Below are 20,160 nucleotides of genomic sequence, written 5' to 3'. Positions count from 1 at the left end.
TTATAAGTTTCTGTGGCGCATCTTAGTTTTAACTTATTTGTATTATGTTTTGTGAATAAATAAATAAACAATCAATATAGTATCTAGACGTAATATTTGACGTATCTTAAAGTTCGAACTGCTGAAATACGACCCAAGTGAATTCAATTACGTGGCAATGTTATTCGTCAAAATGTACAGCGAGCCTTGAGAAGTGGCTTTTGCTAGGGGTAACCTTGTATATCTGAATAGGAGATTAAATTGTACCAACAATACTGTGAAGGGTTATGAAATTCATAAGGGTCTCTAGATATCATAAATATTTTAAGATGTTTTATAAATTCGTTATTACTAAACAACTTCAAATTTCATTTTATAAAATTTGGTATTGAATGGCAAAATTTGGCAAAAAAAAACCAACTTCAATTAGTTGTTTAAACCAGTGGTGGGCAAACTTTCTTCATGGGGGGCAGAAAGTTTAGGAAATTTAAGTGGAGGGCCAGAATTGTAGCCAACATTTATTTTGATTTGCAATAATCGTGGGTCAATGCCTGCAATAATTATTTCATAGGACCGGTGGCGGGCCGTACTTTGCCCACCACTGGTTTAAACAATCATAAAAATAAAACTTAAATATAATATTTTTTATACCTAATACTAAGCTAAGTACTAAATCTTATGTAAAGAACCTACACCGAGTAATTTTGTCAATCCAAGGTAAAATGTACCTATCTCCCAAGGCTCCCAAAATTTATCCACACATCCTGGGATGAAGCAAACGGATTATACGCATTTAGGACCAAATAAATGTATTAAAATGATTTCCAGCTTGCATTTTTTAGGATCTAATTTGACTGGCCTACAAGTGTAATCCAGGCTTACCAATTTTCGCATCAGTCAGTGTTAGCCAAAACAGGCCGATGATGTACACGACGTAGTTAGTAAGATTCATATTACTGAGTTACATGACGCTGACGCTGACGCAGTCATCCTTCATTTGCCTGCGGACAAACAAACAAATTGGTCATTTAATTATACATATTGACTACAGTCTGTATCTTAAGGTATTTAAATAAAAGTAAACAAACAATTTGTAAATTTTCTGGTAGTTATAACATTTACAACAATCAAATACAAAGCCGCCTGGATCAGTCACTGAACAACCTGACTTTATTTGATCAATAAATGATTGATTGATTGATTGATCATGTAATGTTTTCATCTACCATCAACTGGCTTAAGGAGCCATTTGAGGGTACATTTTATTTAAATACCTATAGATAATATATTATAGTTATAAGAGAAGCCACGATTTACGTATAGATTGAATAGGAATTAATTGCGTTTACTTGAGCTCTAAGCAAGAATATTCAAATCAGGGGATGAAAGTTTGCACATCGACAACGTCAAAAGGTCTACTTTGGATACACTCACTCCATATTATCATATGGTGTATATCTATGGGGTGACGCCGCTGACCGTGAAAGAGTCTTCAGATTACAGAAGCACGCAAGTATGATCATCCAGCCAAAGAGCTGTTCATAGGTTACAAAACCTAACACTACGTCCTTCCCTTTACATCCTGGAGGAAGCAAAGTAGGTGAGATGTATCTTGAATATTGAATTGAAATTGGGTAATTTTGGAAGGTATCAATATAAACAAATATAATCGTAAAAAATAACCAAATTAACAAAACAATTTTTAAATGCCGTCATTTTAACAGTCAGTGTTAACTTCACCGAATGAAGCTTTCTAAAAGCACAGTATGCATGAGGTACCTAATATGTATAAGATAAAATTGTCTCGATTTCTGATCCTGACAAATATATTATGAACATTACGCAAATAAGCAACGAAAATAAATTTAAGAACCACTTGGTTTGATTTTATTTCTTCTTTACTCAATTCGTACTTAGTGAAATTGAAATTAAAGATAAGATAAAGATATTACAATGCGCTTATAAACGTCAAATAAAGCTACACCGGCTCCAACCCTACACCTCTGCCTTGAGAAAATTTAAATCCCCCCCTCAATTGGAGGAGGGTATCCTAATATGGGATATTAATAACTATAAATGTCGATAAAAAAGAAGGAACCGATGTATTTAGCAGATTTGCATAGTTTTTCACTATTAGTATATGGGTCCAAATGCAAATAGTCAGTACAAAACCTTACAAACATTTGTATACATTAACAAGACCTAACCCAAATTGGGCAGAATTTATCGGTAAGTTCCCATTTTTATAATTTACTTACGTGAGCCTTAAAGACACAAACACAAAGTAATTTACCGTCAGTAAACATAAATACCTATCATAAATAGCCCGTGCGAACCCTTCACGGGACGTTTGCCAAGCAAATCCCTTTTTGACAAAGGGGGAAGCCACAGTAGGTCTATCTCAAAAGGGTTTTTGTCAAATGTACATGCAGCTACAAAAGTGCAAATCCATTTGATACTAAAATGAATAGAATGCAATAATAAACCGGCTACTTATGCATGGCAGTTCGTTGTACTTAAGCTTTCTTTTTGTGCATTATAAAATGTAAGTACTAACAAAATACAAGTAGGTAAAACGTTTGGAAAACTATTATTCCAGTAATCAATGTAAATTAGCTAATAGGTATGATAAAGCAGCTAATATTGATAACATACTTAATAATTGATATATTTAATAACTGAAGTTATAACAAAGATAGAATACGATTAGTACGACAAGAAAATGTAGGTAGAACCATAGAAATAGTCTTACTACTAAAACTAAATTAATAGTAAAATATAATATTGTCTTCGGTTACCGCGATAGTTACTCATGAAATAAAACTATTGAAATGGATTCTATCGCGTATATTGAATTCATCCCGACGTTTCGAACCCTTTGCAGTAAAATATATTTTAAAATGTCTAAAGCATTTCCTCATTGGATTAGACATGCGTTGAGTGAGGAAGTTGCCAACCTAATAAATATCTCAAATATCATATTTATTTTAATGTATTCATACCTTCGTAACTTTACTGTTCCTTTGTTTACTACCGTCTACCCGAGATTCTTATCTTAAAGTCCTTGGAAATGCTCACAAGATGGCTAACAGTTGCGAAAATGTTAAATCTTCCCACAGTGATAACATTTTGAGAACATTCAATGGGAATAAAAGTAAAAGCAGATTTTAGATCTAATTTAAGGCTTTTTGTATGTACTTAAGTACTTAAATATGATTTTGAATAATCTTATAGAAAATCTTATATTTTGAAAGCTGATTACACAAATAGGGGAACTAAACCTGAAACAGGTAGCCTGCCTAAAGCGGATAAGCGTGGTAGTGTACCTATATATTACGATTATTAGTGAGAAAGTTAGTGCGGTGCGACTGCATGCCATACGATTGGCGCAAAGAAGGTCTCATAGTCGCAGATGTCAGTGAATGATATAAACTGGTATTTTTGTTGAAGACGTAAAATTGGCAAGATCTTAGTTTCATAGACTGTGTGACAATCGTAAATAAGATATTTTGATAGACGCCATAGATTGATCATTTCGCTGTGATTTTCAAAGCAAAGAAACGATTGATGAAACAAATCAGAGCGCAAACAATTCGAACATTGAAATAGAAAATATAAGATCAGTAAAAGGGGAATGGCTTTTTGATCAATTTCACAGTGTATTGATAAACTAAAATAGAATTGGCCAAGTGTGAGTCGGACATACAATAGCGTTTTACGGCTACATAAAGTTTACTAACATTTATGTTTTTGTAAATAATTCATGTTGTTTTTTTTGTATTTTATAGCTGGTATGTACTTAATAATGCAGTGCCGTAACAGGTTTTTTGGTGGACGTACTGTTTTTAGTTACATGACCTAATAGTAAATCCACAAAAGCTATAAATCATGAATTTACAACACGAGTAATTACAGCCGTAGCAATCATTTAAAAAACCTGTGTGAATTTGGTATTTGTTTTGCGAGACTACGATCAGTCATTAAATTAGTGTGGATTGATTGATGACTGTTAATATTTTTCATCTATGTAAATTACAACCTAAGTATCCAGGATTTGAATTTTAGTTTAGACATGTAAGAACACTGACAGAAAAATTAATCTTCACACAAACAACATTATCAAGAAATGTGAAATAATGTCAGACCTTCCAATTCCTAAAACCGTATAGAGGAGAATACAATACAATTGAAGTTATGCTCTAATTTTAAAAACTTAGCATGAACATGAAACGTAGCATATGTTAATATTATGTCTGTAAACATAGTTAACCATGGTTAATCAAAGAAAAGTGATGAATGAATGAAGTTTTGTATGTAAAACTTCTACTTGAATAGAATAGAACAGAAATAGTTTATTTGGTGTCAAAATTAAACTTAACCTACAAATACATCTTATTTTATTATATTCTAACACCAAAATGAATGCTGAGTAGCGTTTGCCGATGACTATTTAAGATACTTAGCCATGGTGCTGGTTCTAATTTCTTTTTATTACGATTTCTAGCATCGAAAACTAGTACCAGATGTAAATTATATATTGCATACTTGAATGTCCATTTCGAAATTCATGTTTTTTTAGAATGTCGTTTTAAAATGAGAGCGTAACATCGATTGTATAGTGGCGGCTCGGTTCGTGACCCTTAAATGTGCTTATTTCCCTTTGAAATTTGACTACGCTGCAGAAACCTTAAGGGGCTACACGAGGTTTTCATCGAATTTTGAATCGTATCTCCTACTTTTGCACTACAGATAGAATTATAAGGCAAACGGTTATCGGTTCTTCAATCTTTTATCTCCATTTTTGTTTACCGGATCTTGAAAGAAAAAATACTTATTTTTTATGAGTTTTTCAAACATTCTTTAAAAAAAGACTTTTTTCGTATCTCGATTGCTATGAAAGATCTAACTTACACGAAATCTACATATTTGGGTTCGTCTTTGACGTCTCTAAAAACGTGTCTATGGTGTTTTAATTTTAAACTAATTAACACAAAAGTTATGGCCAGAAAACAAGTTTTTGGCCTAAAATTGTTCAACTTTAAAGCCAAATCTCTCGAAGACAATGAACTTTGAAGTAAATATGGGATACTATATTGATTAAAGCCGTTCTTGTTAATATGATAAGATTGATAAGCTACAAAAAAAACATAAGAAAACTAAGGGATTCAGATCGAAGGTCATTGGGGCATGGGATCCCCTTAATCGAATAACTATATGTAAATGTTAAGGCCCCTCGAGCTTGTCTAAGTAAGCGGAATGAAGCGCTGCCGGACAGCACTCGACCGCCACTTGAAGCGGGCAGTGTGACGGACAAATGGGCACTTGGGCGAGTTACTCGACTCAACCGGGCGCGAGATAAGAGAGAGGGCGGTTTAGTCATGAATACACGATTAAACTAGATAAGATAAAGATAAAGGTAAGATAAAAGTTTCTTTATTGCGCATAGAAAAAGAAAAGTTACACAGAGATATTAATAGTAATGCACATAGCAGTGCGTATACAGAAATTGCAGAGGTCCCCGCACTAGGCCAGGCCTGTATCGCGGGAGACCAGTTTACCATATTGTGCCATGCCTTATTTCAAGTGGCATACCTACGTCATTTTTGAGTTGTTGGATTTTCAATTATATTTTAATTAATCAAATTTCAAATTTAAATGACATAAATTGTCCGGGAGCCGATTCCTGCCACTTCAAGGGTTAAGCTACATAAGGTATAAAAAGAGAAATACAGAATGATTTAGGTATTAGTGCAAGCTTCGAGAGTAACTAAAATATTTCTTAAACTAATTTTACAAGCAGAGCCTCCGTTTCATTGTATATTAGTGAAGGGAGCCAGGTAAATATAAGTTTTTTGGGTAAGAAATGTCATCATGAATTGTTGCTAGCCAAAACCCTATAAATATTATAAATTCATCTGTCTTTCTGTATTTCCATTTTCTACCTGTCTGTTTTATTTGCCTTTACCTATGTTTGTCTATCTTTCTAATATGTATGTTTTTCTGAGTACCCGTCTGTCAGTCTCTCTGTCTATGACTATGTTTAAAATAAAATAAATAACTCGCATATTACTCTAAAAAGCTTTCCAAACCTGCTAAATGCTCAAAATTCTTCCTTTTTATTGTTAATCTAGCAACATTACAGAATCCTTAATCGTTTCGAATAATTGAAGACTCACGTTAGAACGGGTCCTGATCGAGGCGTCCGATGGTTTATTTTTTATAGAAACCATCACGTGATCACCGAGCAGCGAGAACCCTTCATAAAAAACAAAGTGTCGGCCGCGTCGCCCGGACCAGCACTGTCCAAGTGTGAGTCATCCTTACCGCGTCCTCGTACAACTTATTCCACCCTCCCCTCTTGACTAACCGATCGAGCTGCGGAGAGATTGACATTTGTTGTGCGTCCGAGTGCAAATGAGCTTTTTTGTTTAGACAAGCCGTAGTTCCTCGGGCTATCCTATTTTATCAGGATTATACCTAGTAACAAAGGATATACGCGGTGCTTTTCAATCCTTAGCCGTATTTTGCGAGATTAAGGGCAACCGGGGTAAATGCATCACTTGAGGTAAATGCGTCTTTTAAAGATTTCTTCTAAACGGAACATTTTAGAACTATAATATTGCAACCCTCTCTGTTCAAAGTTTAGTGTGGTCACTGAACTTTTAATGCTATAATAGTTACAAATGTTGCGTTTCGAAGATTTATCTTCAAAATAGGCAATTACCACGAGTGACGCATTTACCCCGGTTGACCTTAATTTAAAGGTCATACTAAGCCACTTTTACTATGGGCTCAACCCAGAAATTATGAAACATTTTTTAGCTATCCCATAGATAACCATATTATTATATAAGTAGGTACTTACAAACCAAAGGGTCTACCGCGAACATCGAAGTTCGCAAATTACGGGCATTTTTCTTTTTTTACTCCAATTATGGCGAAATTAGAGTGACAGAGAAAGATGCCCGCAATTTGCGAACTTCGAGTTCGGGGTAGGCCCTCAGTAATGATGAATATAAATTGCAAGTACTAATTAAAACGCGGATAAACATTTGAGTTATAATTTTATATTTTAAAATACTTAAAAATTAAAATTACTGCCTCCTTATTTTAAATAAGTATATTTTTTACAGAATGATGAATAATACATAGAGATTTTAATAAAAACGCGAATAAAACCTGCCGTAAAAGTATAAAACTTTGACCTTTAACATAACTTTGCCCACCGCGTCACAGTTCAGTAAAAGCAAAATGGTAACTTAAAAGTAGTTACACACTTACGAAATAACTTAAAAGTAACAGCTACACTTTCTGATTCAGAAAGTGTAGCTGTTACTTTTAAGTTATTTCGCTTAGATACACTTTCTTCACTTTCTTTAGAAAGTGTACCTGTAACTACTTTTAAGTTATTTTACTGAACTGTGACGAGGTGGGCAAAGTTATACTAAAGGGCAAAATTTTATACTTTTACGGTACATCGACCAAACCTACGTTGTTTTTAAGTAATGTGGGAAACAAAAACATTAATTGACCGGAGCGTAGCGAAGGTCTACGTTTCGACTGGAGCATTTTGCTTTTGTATGTCCGGATGTTCTCCTCTACAGGTCGCAATTCTTAACCGAATCTCGTGAAATTTTGTGACTGGATTCTATGTCTAAATAAATTTTTTTTGTCCGTCCGGTTTTTTGATTTTTTTTTAAATGGCGGAGTCGTGATAGCTCGCGCCTAAACAAATAGTGGTATCGGTACCATACGAGTGTTTTCTTTTTGAGATATGTTTATAGATTAAATGGCCAAAAATTCAGCAAATTTATTTCGCTGGTTTCGGAGGTATTGAGATATTTAATTTTAACTAACTTTAATTTGAGTAGGAGTAGCTAAATTTCGTCAACCCATCTAAGAACTATTTGGCTCAGTTTGTAAACATTCGCTTTTTCTGTTTGCACAGAGGGTCTGGGTTCGATCCCCAGTGTCGTAAATAGCTATTAGGGTTCATGTATGTGTTTAATTAGTCTCTACGTTTAGGTTACTATTTTTACTTTTGTATATCATGTTTTACTTTGTGCTCGTATATTATGTCAAATGAATTGCGTGGAATGTTTTATATCTAGTTATAAGTCTAGAAATTCATGCTCCTTTCATACGTGCTTAATATTGTACCTATTTATAAGTCTAGGATTCGTGCTCCTTTCATACGTGCTTATAATTAACGAGATTGGCAAAAATATACATTACTGACTCTGCATGATACACCGACTAGTTGAAGAAGGTACCAAACGGCCTTGTGTTTTACTATATAAGGCAGAGCCGTTTCTCACGGATACACAGCCGTCCCCAAAATGACGAGCGACCGACCGCCCCACAAGGTGGGGCGCGACCCGAGACAGCCTCCGCAGCCGGAAGGCGGAAGAGGCCACTCGCACCCCTTCAAAAGGGTGCCGAAGGATTTCACAGCAGAGCCGTTTCGTGGCTTATTCAGAGATATCAGAGACATCAAGAGAGCTTCACTCATACCAGCCTGAACACTCTCCAAGTGAATAAATCAAATATATGTGTTTTCATTTCACACAACACATATACCGGTAAATGGAGGTATAGCGGACTTCGAGACAGCACAGCGGCCAGCGCGTTCCAGCGGCGGATTTCTACGCTTCTCCCAACGAACCCCCACATCACGAAAAAGCTACAGTCTACACTCCACAGTTTGGTCCTTTTGAAGCCGGATGAAGATAGAAAAACGTACGCGCTGAGTTTCAAGCGACATAGCTTAACTCAGACATCAAGATAGAAAAACGTACGCGCTGAGTTTCAAGCGACATTGCTTAACTCAGACAGCAAGAAAGAAACAAGTACGCGCTGAGTTTTAAGCGAACGTTGCTTGACTCAGACGGCAAGAAAGAATAAAGGACGCGCTGAGCCTAGAAGTTCGCTTCGGTTTAGACCCAAACCCTATACCTTTCCGTAACCCATTTACCGGCTTGCCGGACGGACCGTGCAGCGTCGTAGGACCACCTCCGCTCACGTGTCCTGGCAACTTTCGTTGCATGTGTCACATGGTTGATGCCCACACACTGCTTTCGAACGTTCTAGGCATAGCACTTTGCCATTGCGGGAGATTCAGTGCCACGAGGGATCCACGCTTAGGGCACTGACGTTGCGCACGGCAACGGTCAGTCATAGGCATAGGCAGGTCAAGTTAGGGACCCCCCGCGTGTGTTAAGTGAAGTGGTTCCAGCCAGAAAGATGTCCGAAAAGGAAGCAAGGAGCCTACGACCACGCACCAAGGGCCCACCTGCGCCCGCACCGAACATGGATACCCCTACCCCCTCGTCTGGTAAGACTACGTCCAACGAGACTAATACGTGGAGCAATGGCACCAGTGGCAACCCGAATGCTACCGGTGGAACCGAGTCGGTACACTCGGAGATGTTAGACGCCACCGTAGTAAATCGTAGTAGGTCGAATACGCTAGTGAATAAAGACACCGATGCGCCGCCGCCGCCGTCGCGGGCGCCGTCTAATCGCGAATTAAAGAATCGCAAATCGGTTAGGGAACGCGACAATAAATTGTCCGTGCTAATGGCCGAGCTCGAGGTTCATAAAGCCCGTCTAGCCGTTGCTAAGACCGAGTCCGACACTGCCAATTTACGGCTGCAGGTTGCGCAATTGAAGGCGCAGTCTCGCGGCGGCAGTGACGCGACCGTCGAAGCTTCTAAGGCAGGGTCCGTCACTGCAAATTTGCGGCCGCAGGTTGCGCCACTGAAGGCGCAGTCTGTCGGCAGCAGTGACGCGACCGTCGAAGAACGTACTAGAAGTTGGGTAGAACGACAAGCTAGGTTACAGCACGAGGTCGCGAAAGAAAACGTTAAATTCCCGCCGCCGAAAAAGACCGCGCAGCCGCCGCCGCGTGCAGCCGCCGACCGGGCTAGCAGACCGCCCCCGCGCGTTTTAGAGGTACCGCACGGTACCTACGCGCCAATGTACCATAAACCGCCGGAATTACCTGCATTCGGCGGAGATATCACCGAGTGGATATCATTTAGGGCAGAGTTCGAAGATACGTCGCCCATGTTTAGTGCCGTCAATAACGTCAGTCGGATTAGGCGCGCACTTAAGGGCGAAGCTCGGACGGCCGTAAAATCAATAATGTACACGGTTCAGGATCCGTACGAGATAATGGAAGCGCTGGAACGGCAGTTCGGCGACCCTGAGGAGATTGTTCTTACGGAAATTCATAATATTAAACGCATGCCGCGTTTATCCGAAGACAATTCGAATATAGCCTCATTCGCCGCGCATGTAGCGAATGCCGTCGCCACCATTAGATCCTTGCGTCAAGAGAAATACTTGCACGCGCCTGAGCTCGTGAATAAAATCGTGGATAAATTGAATCTGATAGTGCGCTATGAATGGGCCAAATACAGGCAGTCTAACGTAGAATCACCCGGGTTAGTAGCAATTTCCGAGTTTCTTAACGAAATTAGTACTGCGGCCAAGCGCGTAAACCGACATAAGCCGTCTAACCGATCACGGAATGCAGTGAATGCGGTTTCCTCTGTGCACGAACCGAGAAGATCGAGCCAAGCTCTCTCTGGGTCTCGTGCCCCCGCGTTCTACCGTGATACGTCTAATGATAGATCGCGAAACGCGGTAAACGCTGTGCGCGAACCCAGTCGATTGAGCAACGCTCTCGCTGGGTCCGGCGCCCCCGCGTACTCTCGCGACGTTAGTTCGGATTCGGAGTCAGATTACCACGAAACGTACACGCGTGATGCGTCTAATAGATCGCGAAACGCGGTAAACGCTGTGCGCGAACCCAGTCGATTGAGCAACGCTCTCGCTAGGTCCGGCGCCCCCGCGTACTCTCGCGACGTTAGTTCTGATTCGGAGTCAGATTGCCCCGAAACGTACACGCGTGATACGTCTAACGGGTCACGGAATGCAGTGAGCGCGGTTTCCTCTGCGCGCGAACCCAGAAGATCGAGCCAAGCTCTCTCTAGGTCTCGCGACCCCGCGTTCTACCGTGATACGTATGATAGATCGCGAAATGAACGAAACGCGGTTTCCTCTGTGCGCGAGCCCAGTCGATCGAGCCACGCTCTCGCTAGGTCCCGCGCCCCCGCGTCCCTTCGCGACTATAGTTCGGATTCGGAGTCAGATTCCCGCGAGTCATACACACGTGATACGGGAAATAGATCGCGTACTAGTAAATCAACTATAGCTCAAGTAAAGCGCCGCGATGGTAATTTAAAAAAGCCAGCGTCAACCGGAGCTAAGCCCCAGCGGGAGATGTCGTCTGTCTCTGTCTCGCGCGATGCGTGCGCCATATGTAAGAACGGCAAAGAACACAAAGTTAGCGAGTGTTCGAAATTTCTAGCCGCGACTATATCTGAGCGATGGGACTTGGTGAAGGGTACTAGATTGTGCTATAGATGTTTAGGCGCGAGACACCGTACGCGTTTTAAATTTAAATATGTCGCGTGTGGCATGAGTCAGTGCGAAGCCGGACATAATAAACTATTACACGGATTAAGCGCGGCCGCATCCGCGAACGGTAATAGTGTCCCGGCGGCACCTGCAGTACTCAATGTTAGGCTGCCGCAGACGTGTCTCAAAGTCATTCCTGAAGAGGTGTCGGAACCGTTAGGTACCGTCCAAACCCTCGCGCTATTTGACGAAGGCGCGGCAATGGCTTTGACGATACACGAAACTGCGGACAGCATCGTACCTGCGGTACAATTTGTTGGGCACGCAAAGCCTAATACCGCGGAAGACGAGGCCTTACAACTTGCGAAACGACATTCTGAGACAGAATCATTAGGCGTTTCGCAGAAGGTACCTCGGGCCGACCCCGGCCAACGTGCGCTAGATTTGTTAGAAGCCACCTGCGAGAAGATACCGGGGGAGCAAAGGTATCGCTCGGGCTTACTTTGGCGGTCAGATGACGAGAAACTCCCCGATAACCGAGCGCAAGCATTGAAACGGCTGTACAGTCTAGAACGAAAGCTAGACCGCGATGCGAAACTTAAAGCCGAATATGCAAAGCATATGAACAACTTGCTCGACAAAGGTTACGCGGAGAAAATGGACTCGCCGCCGCCCCCCGAGGCACCCCGGACGTGGCCTCTGGCGCACTTCCCAACTTTTCAGCCGCAAAGCGGGAAAACGCGATTAGTTTGGGACACGGCAGCCACAGCTTACAGACGTTCGTTTAACAGCGCGCTGTTGGCTGGCCCCGACCTGTTAGAGTCTTTACAGATCGATATAATTGAGCAAGATCGCGATACGTTACGTTTCGTTTGGTGGACAGGGATCGATTGGGACTCGCCTATACCCGTCTCACTCGCACCCGCGTGGCGATCGTTCATTATTAATAACGTACGATTAGTTCGCGCCACCGCTAGTATTCTGGTTGCCGCCGAGGTTTTCAAAGCCGCATTGTTCGCTAAGAAAACAGACATAGAGATAAATAAGGGGCATTTAGATTTAGCAGAGATATTACTAATCCGACGGAGTCAACATGCTGCATTTCCGGAGGAAATCAAGCTTCTGGAAACTGGGCGGCCACTCCTGAAGAAATCTCCGCTATACAAAATCGCTGTACAACTTGACAAAAACGGAATCATCGTACTAAATGCTAGATTCGATAAAAACACGCACATGCCTGTTTTACATGCAAAAGAAGATTTCGTCAAGTTATTAGTACAGCATTTTCATGCACTCTACAGTCACGGCAACCACGCGATCGTCATCAACGAGTTGAAAGAAAGAGCACCCCACGAAGAAGTTCTACATACTTTACTGCTAGAATCAGAGCACATAGTCAATTCCAGACCGTTGACACCAGTGAATCCAGATTTAGACATCGAAGCCCTGACGCCGAATCACTTTCTAATCGGTCGATCAAGTGCCATGTCGCCACTGGGTGTCTTCACAGACGCAATTATGTCGCTCTCTTCGTGGAAAACAGCGCAAACGCTAGCCGACCAATTTTGGAGGCGCTGGCAGCGGGAATACCGACCCAGCCTCCTCCCCAGGCCTGGTGCTCACCAAAACGTGAGAAAACTGCATGAAGGTGACGTAGTCATCATTGCGGATAGCTCCATGCCACGAGGAACGTGGCCCAGAGGCGTAATCGCCCAGCTATTTCCTGGCCCAGATGGTCATGTGAGAGTGGCCATTGTTCGCACACGCGCAGGTGACGTCCGCCGCCCAGTTTCTAGACTTATCCCCATTTACTCCGCGCATGAAGACGGTGTTGACACACGTGGGGGAGACTGTCGTAAATAGCTATTAGGGTTCATGTATGTGTTTAATTAGTCTCTACGTTTAGGTTACTATTTTTACTTTTGTATATCATGTTTTACTTTGTGCTCGTATATTATGTCAAATGAATTGCGTGGAATGTTTTATATCTAGTTATAAGTCTAGAAATTCATGCTCCTTTCATACGTGCTTAATATTGTACCTATTTATAAGTCTAGGATTCGTGCTCCTTTCATACGTGCTTATAATTAACGAGATTGGCAAAAATATACATTACTGACTCTGCATGATACACCCACTAGTTGAAGAAGGTACCAAACGGCCTTGTGTTTTACTATATAAGGCAGAGCCGTTTCGTGGCTTATTCAGAGATATCAGAGACATCAAGAGAGCTTCACTCATACCAGCCTGAACACTCTCCAAGTGAATAAATCAAATATATGTGTTTTCATTTCACACAACACATATACCGGTAAATGGAGGTATAGCGGACTTCGAGACAGCACAGCGGCCAGCGCGTTCCAGCGGCGGATTTCTACGCTTCTCCCAACGAACCCCCACATCACGAAAAAGCTACAGTCTACACTCCACACCCAGTAATTGTATGCTGGGATATTATAACTTTTTGTATTTTTTTACACATAAATTTCGTATTGTTTTTTTTAATTTACTATATTTAAAGCTCTTAGCACCATGTTATTTAAAGCTCTGCTCGCGAGGTCTACAGCTCACAGAGCCACTAGTTACTGAGGTACTAAATTCCAGACACCTACTTATAAGTTAAGACACCATAATACTTTACCTAAATAAGCGTACCTCATTACAGCATCCCATTTACCTAAATTCATTTATGAAACGTGCAAATATAATACACCGAGCATTTTTTTTTACGATTATTTTTTACGGTAATTTTCTAGCTACCCGGTGTTTTACTACCCTGTTTCGTTTATATTTGTGTTACGGCTGCCACTAAAAAGTATGGACACGTCCAAAATTGGTGTAATCTTTGCAAATATTGTATGCATAGCCCGGTTTTCCAGGAGCAGAAACGTACCGATATTAATGATAAATAAAATATCGACTCCAGTGATATCGATATCGGTAGCAAGCAACTATTTAATCATAATAACAAATGGGACTCGTCCTTGTAGTAATATAATATATTAATTAAGAGTGTTAGTTGCTTTTTGTCTATTTGCCTCTTTGATTTATTCTTACTGTAAAAATCTGGCATGTTTGACTGTAGTCATTATACTAATAATTAATTACACTTTCACTTCTTTCGCACTTTTTAAACACCCAACCTCAGCCGTCAAACTATACTCTGTATCTTTAGGTACTTAAATAAAGGTAAATAAATAATATGTACATTTTCGGGTAGTTATATAACATTTATTGATTAACCAACCAAATACAAAACCGCCTGGATTTGTCATTGAACGACCTGACTTTAAACTATATTATTTGAGGGTAGATTTTGTTTACTTTTATTTAAATACCTAAAGATACAGAATATAAAATCTTAGATTTTGTTGTGTACTAGACTGTAAAAATAACACTAACGGCCTTTTTAAAAACGCCTCAAACTTAAATTATATTTAAGATAAATTAGTCCGAATACTTTCTTCCAAATCATTTCCAATTAAGACTTTACAAAGTCGAAAGTTATTTTTGTGAGGAACATTTTCTTTTGAATCCGTTGAAGCGGAACGCAGGCACTATCGATTTTTTGTAACAATAAGGTTATGGCTAGAGATGAGATGGTGGCCTAGCGGTAAGAGCGAGCGACTTTCAATCCGAAGGTCGCGGGTTCAAACCCCGGCTCGTAGGTACCAATTAGTTTTTAGGAGCTTATGGACGAAATATCATTCGATATTTACCAGGCGCTTTTTGGTGAAGGAAAACATCGTGAGGAAACCGAACTAATCCCAACAAGGTCTAGTTTACGCTCTGGGTTGGAAGGTCAGATGGCAGTCGCTTTCATAAAAACTAGTGCCTACGCCGATTCTCGGGATTAGTTACCAAGCGGACCCCAGGCAAAACGCCGGGATAACGCGAGGAAGATGATGATGAAGGCTATGGCTAGAGAGAACTGCTATAAAAAATGTTCAATTCAACCAATTTGGAGAAGGTTGAAAATAGTCTATCACATTCAAGCACTACCTTGCGATCAGGTACGATCAAGATAGGGAGCACACGAATAGATGTAATGGTAACTTATCCCAAATAGGCCTAATCGAGAGTTGTGTGAATGGAATGGATCGCCGGGATAACGCGAGGAAGATGATGATGAAGGCTATGGATAGAGAGAACTGCTATAAAAAATGTTCAACCAATTTGGAGAAGGTTAAAAATCCAGATGGCACACGAATAGATGTAATGGTAACTTATCCCAAGTAGGCCTCATTGAGAGTCGTGTAAATGGAATATCCTGACATTTCCTAGACTTTTCTACAAATGACCGTCTATTAGGAAATCCAAATTTAGGTATTTGGAAATTTTGTACACTGAAACAATAAACATTGTTGGGTGGACTTCTGGACTTCATTGTTTTTTTTTTTAACTTAAGGAAATACTTCTATCAAATAGTCTCAATGAGGCTTCTCAAATAAAATGCTATCACTAGCCGCCTGAATAAACGCTTGTCTCACCGTATAAAATCACACACATTAACAACCTTAAGGCAATGTAACAGCGACTAAATTCGAGTAACCAGCGCGTGTATATTTCACCGTGTAGGTACTGACTATTTTGTTCGGCACATTAGCAACCTTAAAACAATGTTATAAGGATTAAATTTAAATGGCAAGCTTCACATTTATTTCAAAGTGTTTCTGGTACGTGCCCTATCACGCCACGTCGTGTTCCGTTGATAATTTAAGTGGTTTTCTAAACACGTAAATATTAAAAGTTAATCAAAGGTAATTAAGTGGGTACCTAATAAAAAATATATATATATATATATATATATATAAATATTATAGGACATTTCTTACACAAATGATACTGTAGTCCATCATAATGAATGGAAAACGTAATATTAAATATTATCACAGGATAGGTGATGCAGACAAAAGTAATATTTTTTTTTAAAGTAAAGTTTTAGTAACTAATACGTATCTATAAATCAACAAAGCTTAGAAAGCAAGTACGGGCGAGTGAAGACATTTAGTTAGGTACTATGTCCTTCTGACCAGATTTCCGTACATATCCTCCACATCGCAGTCCAGTATTGCTCTTTTATTCGATTATTCTAATAGTGAAAGAGCTAGAGATAGTCATATTTTGAAAATAACAAGTGAAACTAGGTTTCTAGACTCTCTTATTTTAAGCTAATACCTATCATTTTCCTACTTTCCTGTTAGGTTAAATTGCAAAAAATTTTTTTTAATTTCCCTTAAAATGTTTCGACACTTTCAAATTCATAAAAAACTTAAATCAGTTATAGGCCTAATTAAATAAAAAATAATAAGGAAGTCGTAAAATAAACACGGAGAATATGCAAAGGAGCTAAGTCCGGCGTCCCAGGTGCGTCGGTGTCCGCCTGATTTATAATTTACATCTACCCTTCCGTGCGTCTTAAGTCACTAACTTTAGGTAAAGAAAAAGACACCTGCGGGCTCAGCACGGTTCCATTTTTATCGACTATCACTATGCGCGTCCCTTTCGCACTTACATACTTGTTAGAACGTGACAGGCATGGTGACAAGGGATAAAAACGCGACCGTGCTAAGCCGCCTGAAGAAGTTGAAGAGGCCGGAAGAGAGTGGCCTTGGACACTGGAGGCCTGTGTAATTTTTCCTTCGGATATGACATTTATTTCGGTTTGTAATTTAAATAATAGTGTGTCTACTTGAAATAACATAAATTAAAATATTTTCATATAAAGTAATTTCATTCGTTCTTAGAGAAAGAAAAATAAAGAAAAAAACGTCTCACACTCAAATATAACTATCTTTCAGCATTTTTAAACACTTAAGTGATCTCGGGTCCGCTCTAATTAACCCCATGAATTTGGCTCGGGCACTAGTTTTTTTAAAGCGACTGTAATGTGACCTTCCAGCCCAGAGACGAAACTAACGGCTTGGCCGTGGCCGTGGCCAAGCCGTGAGCATGTCGTGATATTGCACGACGGCGGCAACCATAGGTTGGAGCGAGACATAGCGTTCGGACCTTTCGTGCCCACCTATAGTTGCAGCCGCCGCCGTCGCCAGTCGCGCAATGTCGTGGCCGAGCCTTAATGGGATAGTCCGGTTTCCCGACGAAGTTTTCCTTTGCCCAAAAGCGAATGGTAAGCTAAAATAAGTACGTACTTATAACATTACTGAAAAACTTACTGTATAGCGCCTTATAGCGCCGCCACTTGCACCATCCCACTAACTCGAGGTTAACCGGTTAAACCGTTAACCCAATGTCAAATTGTACTGGTAACTATGGTAAATCCAGGTTTAACCGGTTAACCCGGGTTAGTGGGATGGTATAAGTGGCCCTTAGGGAGGTTGTGATATCGTTTGTAAATGTTTCTTGAGTACAAAATTAATTACGCTAGAATTTCTTGCCTTGTGACGCTGGCTTCAATAATAAAGCTCTCGTGGCTCTTAAAATAATCGTAAAAATGTGAAGTTGTTAGCGAGCACGAGGCACGTCAAACGTCACAGCTGTACTTAGATAAGATAAGATCAGATAGAATAGATGAATAGATTTTGAATAAGGTTTTTAAACAGTGAGCTCTCCCAGGCAATCTTCAAACAGCGAAACGACGAACTAATTAATATTAACGAGAGATGCAAAACATAAATGAATTTTTAAAATAGAGGCTATACTCCTGGCAAGCCAAATTTGTTAGTAGAATAAAGGATGACTCACACTAGACCGGGCCGTGCCCGAGGCGTCTGAGATGTCATTTTCTTTGACGGCTGATCGGTGATCATGTGGTGCTTTTCATAGAAAACGATGCGCCGAAAGCTCCAGTCCGGCCTAGCATGTCTATCCATAAAGCGCGAACCTCAAATTTTGAGTGAAAAATCGATCCTTCGCGCCTACAATTTTCAAATTTGACGCTTAATACTATATCTAACTTTTCAGTTCACTGCGCTTCGAAGAATTTTTCTAGTCAAATTTCTCTCATGGCAAAGATTTTCCAACTCTTTTAGTAGGTATAGATTAGATTAGATTTATTTATTTCTCAACATATTATTACAGTACAAATTACATTAATGTCAATTTATAAGAATCTATATTGTGATCGTCAGAAATAAATTTAAGTAATAGGATCCCAGTAAATAAAAAAATTTAACGTATAAAAGTCAGTAGGTACTGTATTGTATTGTACTTTATCTACTACGTAACTAGCTTCGTCAGCCCATCTGGCTAGAATAACAACCTTCATTTGGTAATTACTTAATAATTTTTACGTGGGTAGTTTTGCACAGTGTAATTTTGACAGTTTGTGTTTGAAATATCGAGATGTACATTTCTTAAACTGTTCAAATTGTTTTAGTCCATAAAATAACTATCTGCGGTAACAGGAGGCAACATTGGAATCAGATAAAACTTTGTTTTTCACTCTTTTCACTCCTGAACTATGCAAAAGTCAAACAGGGTTACCTCCAAATACCTCAATCTTAACTTTAACGTTTAACTTGGGAGAATATTTCACCCAGTTTAGAGGGCGCACTACTTTTACGGCCACCGGGATATGTTTTTTACGCCCCCATAAACCTTTTTTAAGTGTGTCACTATCGAAGTTTCATAAAATCTGGAGGCTGATTCTAGTTTAAGTTTTCATCTAGCCTGGTAGACTAGTGGTAAGAGCGTGCGACTTTTAATCCGGAGATTGCGGGGTTACCCCGGCTCGTACCAATGAGTTTTGAACTTATTATATCAGCGGTTCTCAATCTTTTTTTTTTACGGAACCCTTTTGGAAAGCGAAATACTTGATGGAACTCTACAATAAAACAATAGTTTATAGAAGTGTGTTTTTTGCATAGTCAAATTTTTCGAGGCGACTAAAGCATAGTGTTCTAAATTCTTGTGGAACCCCTGCAGGGGTGTCGCGGAACCCTAGGGTTCCGCGGAACACACTTAGAGAATGGCTGTATTATATTATCATTTGAAATTTAATAGACAAGGATAACATCGTGAGAAAACAGGACTTATATCAATAAAATAAATTAATTAAAAATTAAAAAACACGCCTGCGAAAAAGCGAACCGAAAAGACAAAAATAATTTTTAGTTGTGTTAGTTTAGTTGAGTAACTTAATGAATGTAAAAAATAATTAGAATATATGAGTGTTTAGTGAAGGTTATAAACAACAAACGCAAAAGTTTTATGCTCATTTAGGATCGTGACTGTACCTGTGTATTTTATTTCAATTGCAGTCGGGAACCTATTAAATGGGAAAATGACAATACATCAAGGTCCCCGACTGCAATTGAAATAAAATACACAGGTACAGTCACGATCCTAAATGAGCATAAAACTTTTGCTTTTGTTGTTTATAACCTTCACTAAACACTCATATTCTAATTATTTTTTACATTCATTAAGTTACTCAACTAAACTAACACAACTAAAAATTATTTTTGTCTTTTCGGTTCGCTTTTTCGCAGGCGTGTTTTTTAATTTTTAATTAATTTATTTTATTTTATGCTTTTTAGAATTTTTACATTCATTAAGTTGAGTAACTAACACAACTAAAAAATATTTTCATCTTTTCAGTTCGCTTTCTCGAAGTCGTGTTTTTTAATTTTAATTATTTAATTAACTTTGGGGTCATGATTTCGTTATTAACCATTTGAAGTCACTTTATATTACTTTTGCGAGGGCGTCCTCAGTACAGAAAGGCACGCAGAGCGCCGCATATATCGGGCTACGCCCGACTCCTTTGGAACGCGTACAGTGCGCCACGAA

At 39.5% G+C, this 20,160-nt stretch overlaps 2 protein-coding genes across 2 annotated transcripts in view; both read right to left on the bottom strand.

The window, feature by feature from the left end:
- The window catches only part of LOC134792007 (acid sphingomyelinase-like phosphodiesterase 3a), a 94,801-nt gene that overhangs the window by 34,765 nt on the left and 39,876 nt on the right, over positions 1–20,160 (bottom strand). The window contains exon 2 of the mRNA XM_063763120.1: positions 862–980. Coding sequence (XP_063619190.1) covers positions 862–931 — 70 coding nt within the window. The 5' untranslated portion in view covers positions 932–980. The remainder of the gene's footprint in view (positions 1–861; positions 981–20,160) is intronic.
- The window catches only part of LOC134792018 (uncharacterized), a 158,624-nt gene continuing 139,106 nt past the window's right edge, over positions 643–20,160 (bottom strand). The window contains exon 2 of the mRNA XM_063763134.1: positions 643–668. The gene's annotated coding sequence lies outside the window, so the exon portion shown is untranslated. The remainder of the gene's footprint in view (positions 669–20,160) is intronic.

Source organism: Cydia splendana, chromosome 7 (genome assembly GCF_910591565.1).
Source record: "Cydia splendana chromosome 7, ilCydSple1.2, whole genome shotgun sequence".
Taxonomy (NCBI): Eukaryota; Metazoa; Arthropoda; class Insecta; order Lepidoptera; family Tortricidae; genus Cydia; species Cydia splendana.
Note: the sequence above shows the minus strand (reverse complement) of the source record. Positions and strands in the feature narration are given on the sequence as shown.